Source organism: Numida meleagris, chromosome 14 (genome assembly GCF_002078875.1).
Source record: "Numida meleagris isolate 19003 breed g44 Domestic line chromosome 14, NumMel1.0, whole genome shotgun sequence".
Classification (NCBI taxonomy): Eukaryota; Metazoa; Chordata; class Aves; order Galliformes; family Numididae; genus Numida; species Numida meleagris.
This window is the reverse complement of record NC_034422.1, coordinates 7,943,426-7,950,761: the sequence shown is the minus strand read 5'-3', so window position 1 is coordinate 7,950,761 and position 7,336 is coordinate 7,943,426. Positions and strand designations below refer to the sequence as shown.

Below are 7,336 nucleotides of genomic sequence, written 5' to 3'. Positions count from 1 at the left end.
CCGCGGGCCTGGCGGCGGGGCCGGGCAGCATGAGCGGGAGCTGCGGCCCCGCTGCGCTCGTCGCCGGCACCCGAGCGCGACCTTGATGCTCCCTGTCCCCGCTCTACAAATATGATGAAATGGCAGCCCCGGAAGAAGGTGAGTGGCGATGCGGCTCTGGGGGCAGAGCCCCGCGGCGGTCCCGGCCCCTCCTTTCCCCGTCCCCTCCGTTCCGCTCCCCGCGGGGCTGCCCCGTCCCTCGCGCCGCTTCGGTCCCGCCGGCCCCGCCCCGGGCTGCCCCCGCTCTCCGCACCGCCCCGTGCCAGCGGAGCTGGGGCTGCGGGGCCGTAAATCTCCTTTTCGGGCTGTTTCCTAATATGGCTGCTTTTTTGGAGCGGAGTTTGCGGAGCTTGGTCAGTGGCCGTACAACAACGCTTGGAGCGTCGTGCGAAGGGTCGCTCTGTCGGCTCGTTGCGTTTGCAGCGCGCTGCGGCCGCGCGGCGGCTCCCGGACTCGGCGCGGAGCGGCTTTCAGGCGCACTTGGCACGGCTTTTTATTGACATTCTTTTAAGGGAAAACCTAGCGAAGTGAACGTGCGGTGCCGCCCCTCCTCAGCTCTGACCCCTGCTCCTGGCAGCTGTGTGCTATTAAACGTTTTCTGTGCTTTTTTGTTTTGTTTTGTTTTGTTTAATTCTCTTGGAAAAACCTGCTTGAACCAGCAGGATTCCTTCTTTCTTTATAGCACGATGTGTGATACTGTGTTTTACATCAGAGAAGAAATAGAAATCATATGTGAAATGCATGAGAACGTCTCTCATGTTAGTGCTGGGCACTGGAGGCGGCGGTGCTGCAGTGTGTCCCGAGCAGAGCCCTCTGCAGCCCGGCCCGCTCCGCACCGCCTCACCTCCATCCCGCTCCCCTGAAGCTCTTCCTTTCATTTGTTTCGAGCGGATAATTTCTTGTAGCAAGTCATTGTATCTTCAGCAGAATCAACAGATAAAGGGTGAGCTCCGTGGGGGCTCCAGTGCTCTTTCTGAGCCTCTCTGTATCTTCCTTCAAATTAGTTTTAAGATGTCCACAAGCTATAGATTTTTCTACGTGTCTGTTTTTACTGTTTTCAACCGAATGTGCGCTCGCTCTGTGGTTACGGCTATGGAAACCCCTCCAGGCCATGGTTACAGCAGTATCGGCTGAACCGCTGCAGTATTTGTCTTGGCTGCTGGCTGGGCTCCTCGACTCTGGAAGATTCCGTTTCGGGTGTCAGGATTCACTCTGCAGCGCTGGCTCACTGAGTGCTGAAGTCACTGTGTCAGATGGGACTTTCTTCCTCTGCCTTGTTGGTGTCCGCGTGAATTGGATTTGGGGCAGCCCGGTTTGATCGTGCGGAGGTCTCAGAAGATAGCTCAAATCCATCTCAGCTATAGAGCATCTTATTAGCCTAGGCATAAAATAATTCCTTCTCTTGCTGCGAAGTGACAGAAACTTTGTTCGTGTTGGAATAGGTTCTGTTTTCAGCCGCGGTACTGTACCAATAAAATCTCAGCAGAGATGGAGTTCTTGTCACTGCTGCCAGCAGGCTCACGTGAACGCAGCCGGGGTTTCTGCTGGCCCGGCCTTTGTAGTGCTGCAGTCATGTGCCGTACGGAGCAGTTTCAGGAAAATGACTCATGCAAACCACTCGGCGACGGCACTGCTGTTCCATTTGTTAATAGAAAGATCAATACAGTTTTCACAAAATGAGAAAGCGGGTTTCGTAGCTGGTGTTCCTGCAGCCCTTGGTCGTGTACGGCTGCTGCTCCCTCCTGCTGAGTGACTTCAGGGGGCTGTTTGCCCACCGCTGCCCTGTCGGAATATCCAAACACGAGAGCTGTCAGTGTACAAGCTGTGCCTGCTGCTGCACTGCATCAGCAGCCTGGTTTATTAGATTTACACTCATGTTCTTTCGCTTTCCCCTGATTTTTTTTCCCATGAAATATGTAAGGTGTTTATTCGTTGAAGAATTTTTGGTTTTGCAGTTATTAAACCATGCTTCACTGGGGTTGCGTGCAGTTTGCTCGGCCTGTGTGTGAAGCTGAACTCCTTTGTTTGGTGCTATCAATAGACAGCTGTCACCTATGGTGCACAGGGCATGCTGGTGCCTTCTGCTGGCAGGTGAGGGTGCTGTGTGCTGCCCCATGGCGCTGAGCCCTCCACTCCTTGTGCGGTGCAGGGCTGTGCTCGGTGCTCATTGCATGATGCTGTCCCCAGGGCTGGCCTCTGCCTGCTCTATTTGCTGGGCTTTGCAGAAGCTGTGCGCTGCTCAGTTATGACTAAATGGGGCAAGGCTGAAGTCATAGACTGACCACATCAGGTGTGAGCTTCTTGAAATAGTCAATTCATTGTCAATACCAGCATTGCAATCAACAGCCTACCCCTTTGTTCCTGACCTACGGAATGAAACAGATCTCTGTTATTTGCCTGAACCTTAGATAAATGGTATTGTATTATGTCTGAGTGCTACCCTGGGATTTTAAATACATACTCAAGAATGTACCATGTGTCTTGAATTGCGCATTGTGCACAGAATGTGCATTGTGTCTTGGTCACTGTCACTTTCAAACAGTGTGTCGACAGGATCCAAAAGCTCAGACTTCTTTTTTGAGCTTTCCTTTTAGACTGCCCTTGCACACCACGAGTGAGTGGCTCTATCTGTCTGCTGTGTCACTTAACCTGGCCACACGCATCCACCTCTGCCTGATGGGGAGGAGCTCTCCGCTCCCTGTGTGGCTCAGAGTTTTCTGTGGGACAATCTCTGTTTGTTTCTTGAGAAACAGCAGAATTTCTTTCGCAACCTTATTCTTGTCAGTAATTGCGCTTGTGTGGCATATCATGCAGAAGCACTGTTGGGTAAACACGCTGAATGCAATCTGTATCGTATCGCTTGTAAAATGTCACAGGTTGCAGAATTCTTTTCCGTGAGGAGCTGAATGAGCTGATTCCCCATCGGCTGTTGTGCAGCAGTAACCTTTTCCTTCTGTGCTCTGTGGTGGAATGAGAGTTGTTCTGTAAACCAGAAGAAAAGGACTGAGAAATGCTTGCAAGAACAATAATTTCCGCAAAGGAGCGTGAGCTTAGCTGACCCTGAAGCTCCTTTCTGTGCAGGTGAGTGAGTCGCAGGCAATATGGGCATCAGCTGTGTGAGGATTTACCAAGGGAGCAAGTGCTCTGGTCTTCATGGGTTTGCCTTTCCAGCTCAGGGATTCTGCTCATGCCAGGTGAAAATGACTGATTTTCTCCCCTTTTTTTTTTTTTTTTTTCCAGTTTTGAAGGAAGAAGCCTTAGGAAGAAAGCAGTAAGGTCTGCTCTCAGCCTTGTCTGAGCCCGTAGGAGGTGCCTGGTGGGAGGCTGTAGAGGAAATTGAACCAGGCTCTTCTGTGTGGCACGTGGGCACATGAGAAGCAGTGGATGGCAGTCAGAATACTGGAAATTCTGCTTAGGTACAGTGGGATAACTTGGGGAAAATCCTAACCCTGCATACTGCAGTGGGGGGTGGGTGAGAAGAAGAAAGCTGGTCAGTGCTGGCACTTGCTTGGGAAGTGTCTCTGATTTTAGGTATTGCTAAGCCCAGTAGAGAAACCTGCGCAGTCCTGGTCAGCTTTGCCCCACTCCTTACACTTTCTGATGGGATGTGATGCTCAATTTGTAACTGCAGGGCATTTCAGGTTGGATATTAGGAAAAATTTGTTCTCCGAAAGAGTGTTTGGGCACTGGTACAGGCTGCCCAGGGAGATGATGGGGTCACCGTCACTGCAGGTGTTCAAGAGCCATGGAGATGTGGCACTGAGGGACGTGGCCAGCGAGCAGTGTTGGTGGTAGGTGGACAGTTGGGCTAGGTGATTTTAGAGGTCTTTTCCAACCTTAATGATTGTATGATTATCTGTTGTTTTTAATCTAAGATAGCGTTTCTCTTTCTTCCATCAAAAGCCTTTGTCTCCTGGATGTAATCAGGCGGCATGGTTCTGCATGCTCTTCCTGTAGTGTGAATACAACAATATAAACGCAAAGTTGAGAGGAGACAGCCCCACAAAATGTTCTCATTTTCTCCTTTGCTATCCACTTGCCTTCTGTCATCTTTAGTACTTGCGTTTCAGAATCTTCCAGTGTCTGGATCACTGACTTCCACCTTTCTCTGAATGTTTAGAGACTTTCCAAGCAGTAAATACTGTCCCTTTGCCAACGCTAATTAATAATACTGTGTAACAATTCAGCAGAACATGAGCTCCAGCAAACTTTGAGAAGCAATAGTCTGAAATGCTTGGAAGATACCATGCTATGAACGGCCTCATTCCATCACGGATTTTTCCAGTACTGCAGAAGCATCGTTGTCATGGGCTTAGAGCAGACTCCATTTTGCTTCATTCTGTGCCCTAGCATTGCAAGATAAGGAATAAAGTACAAATGGGGATATTTTATGGTAGCAGAGATGTGGAGAGGCAGTGGCAGTCCAGCAGAACTCTGTTCCCGCTGTTGATGACGAGATATGTGCAGTCTTATGTGTTTGCTTCTGAAAAACAGGGAATTACTGCCTCTGCGTTTGTTTTCCTTACACGCAAGAAGGGCAAATGCAAAGTTCGCTTTCTTGTAACCTCTGGTATTTTGTTTCAGTTAGCAGCAGTTTTAGGAACACTGCAACAGCTGTTGCCAGACTTGTCCGTGTTGCCCTAGAAGAATGCACGTCAGAATGCTGTCTTCAAACCGTTGAATTAACCAGCAGAAAATAATTCTATTGGATAACACTGCGTTATAACTTGATTTTCGTTTGAGTTAGCTTGTGAATGTGGTTTATTCCTCTCTGTGTGCACTTCTAAAGGTCTGTATCTTTTAAGCTTTCATAATAATGTAATTTTAGGTCATCGGAGATCGGCGATTCATTGTTATTATCAGAGGTGGATCTGTGTTCTAACAGAGCAGAACTGCGGGTTAATCAGTGTGATGACAACAAGCAATTCACCATGAAACAATTCCTCCCGTATTTCCTAAATAGAGCATTTGATAGGAACGCCCTTTTATAAGGGCTGTACTGAAGAGTTTCGGAGTACAAGATAATTACTTGTAATTATGGAAATTTCTGCAAGGGAAATTGTCTTAATTTGTTCCTGTTAAGGAATGGAATTGCTCTGGATGCAGCATTTGAATCCTTTTAGGAGATTAATGCGTTCTCACTACATTACCCTGAATAGTCCTGGTAACCTGCTGGTATGTCTAAAATCACCCTTTTAATCCTGCTCATCCATTTGAATTTGCGTTAAAACATAGTTTGTTATAGAGGAAAAGCCAATAAAATGCAGAAACTGGGCCTGTCTGTAGTTGTACTCTGACCTCTAAGGAGCAGCATGCTTCTGGCCATAGCTGCAGCACAAAGTGATCGCAGCTCTGCAGAGTGAGCTCTTTCAGGTAGAGCTCCAGTGTACAGTGTAACACTGATGTGTCCTTTAGAAGAGGAGAAGATTCTGAAACAGGATCCTGAGGCTGCTGGCCATCATCGGGTAGGACTGAGACTGCATCGTAGGAGTCCAGGTGTGACTTTAGTCTGCTCCTCTGCACTGGACGTGTGTTGTGGAATGCTCTGGTTTGGGGTTCTGTGCTGGGAGTTAGCTGCCCCGGAGCTGCTGCCAAGGAACTGGGGGAGGCCATGTAGCTGGAGATGCAGTGTTATATCCAAACTGGCTGCTCACATTGCTGTAAGCTACAGAACTAGGGATAGTCATGCAGAGACCGCTTGTGTTTGGCGCAGTAGTGACCAGAATAGATTAAGGCTGCCTCTGTGCAGGCACAGGAGGTCTTTGCTTCTCTTCTGTAAGAGAAGCTCCAGTGCAGAGATGCTCAGTGCAGCTACGTTGCAGTTGTCCTGGATCTTGCTTGGATGGAGAGCTGGATCAGCCTCACCTTGGGCACGCATCTTGCTTGGGGAGGGCAGACACTTTAGCCTGGGTTCTGTGATGTAGAAGTGGGTGAGCAGCCCTTGGAGATAATCTGTGCTGGGGCTTGTCGTCTCTGACTCTTCTCTGACAGCTCTGCTGATGTGAGACATGAATAAAATCGAGCAGTACCAGGAGCTGGCTGTGGGAATCTACCTCCTCGAATTAATTCTGATGCTATGTATTTGTAAAAGAGCATGCCAAAACACATTATGTACTCAACTGCCATCAGAGCAATAAAACAGCAGTCTGATCTAAGCCATTTTTCTTCTTTTTTTTCCTTTAACCTTGTCATTATTTTCAGATATGCTCAAATTCTACCGTGCCAGGAGATGAGTATCAGCTGAACATCAGCTTGTATACCGTGCAGCCCGAGTCCGGAAGGGAAGGCAATTACATTGTTAATTCTTCCAAATACCTGCGTGTCTATGGGCAGCTTGCTGTCTTGTGACTTCCTTCAGCAAACGCTAGTAATGGAGAATAGCCGTATGCCTCCCATCTAGATGACGGCAAGGAGCTGGCAATTCTGCCTTCTCTTAAAACGGAATCACACCTAGCCAGCCATGAACTAACCTCCATAAAACATTCTACTATTTTTACTCTTAAGTGGCAGGAAGAAGGGACTTAGGAGGCTGATACATAAAATATCCAGCTGTGTTATTCATGTTAATTAGGACTTTGCAGACTGTTAGGAGTTGGCACCATCCCATTTTCCATTTAAATGTTAATCTGTTATGGTTGGAGAGTTCTTTCTTGAATTTTTGTGTTGTGAATCTTAGAACTTCCTCAGATGGGGACCCATACCTGGCATATCTGGGTAGTGAAACTGCACTGCCAGTCTGCCAAAATGTGAAGCACGTACCATAGCATCTGCATTCCCAGACTTGCTGCTTTCTTGGCATGTCCCTGGTACCTTTCTGCCTGTGGGAGTTCTGGTTTCATAATTACACCTGTGAAGTACTGAGAGACTGTAAAGCCTTGAGTTCTGGCATAGTAGGGAATTTCTTAGCCACAAGTACTACTATTGTTAAATGATGTTACAGTTGCAGGACTTTGAGAAGTAACAGACTTTGGAATACGGCTTCTATTGTTGCGATCTTATCATCCCAGTGAGCTTTGGTTGGTCAGAGTCCCAAGCACAGCCAGCCAGGCCTTCTCGTAACAGTCAGTTCTGTGCTTAGAAAAGCAGTTTTCCTTTAAAATTCACCTTTTTCTCGTACTGTTCTGCAAAATAAATGCCCACTGTTAGAGCTAGCGGTTGTTGAATTAGATTAGACACTTGTATGCCCTGTCTTTGGCTTCTGGATGTGCATAGAGCTCTTACTTTAAAGCAGTTGCTGTTGTAGCTGACATTTGTGAAAATAAAGAGATTTGTCATTAGGCTTAACGTTTCAATGTCA

General features: G+C 47.8%; 1 protein-coding gene across 3 annotated transcripts in view; it reads left to right on the top strand.

Moving 5' to 3' along the window:
* Positions 1 to 7,336, top strand: part of TTC28 (tetratricopeptide repeat domain 28) — a 130,489-nt gene that overhangs the window by 36,155 nt on the left and 86,998 nt on the right. The window contains exon 1 of one of the 3 annotated variants that reach the window (XM_021412337.1): positions 7 to 138. The exons of the other annotated variants lie outside the window; for them this stretch is intronic. Within the exon in view, the coding sequence (XP_021268012.1) occupies positions 112 to 138 (27 nt within the window). The 5' untranslated portion in view covers positions 7 to 111. Of the gene's footprint in view, positions 1 to 6; positions 139 to 7,336 lie in introns of those variants that run through there. 3 annotated transcript variants of the gene reach the window in all.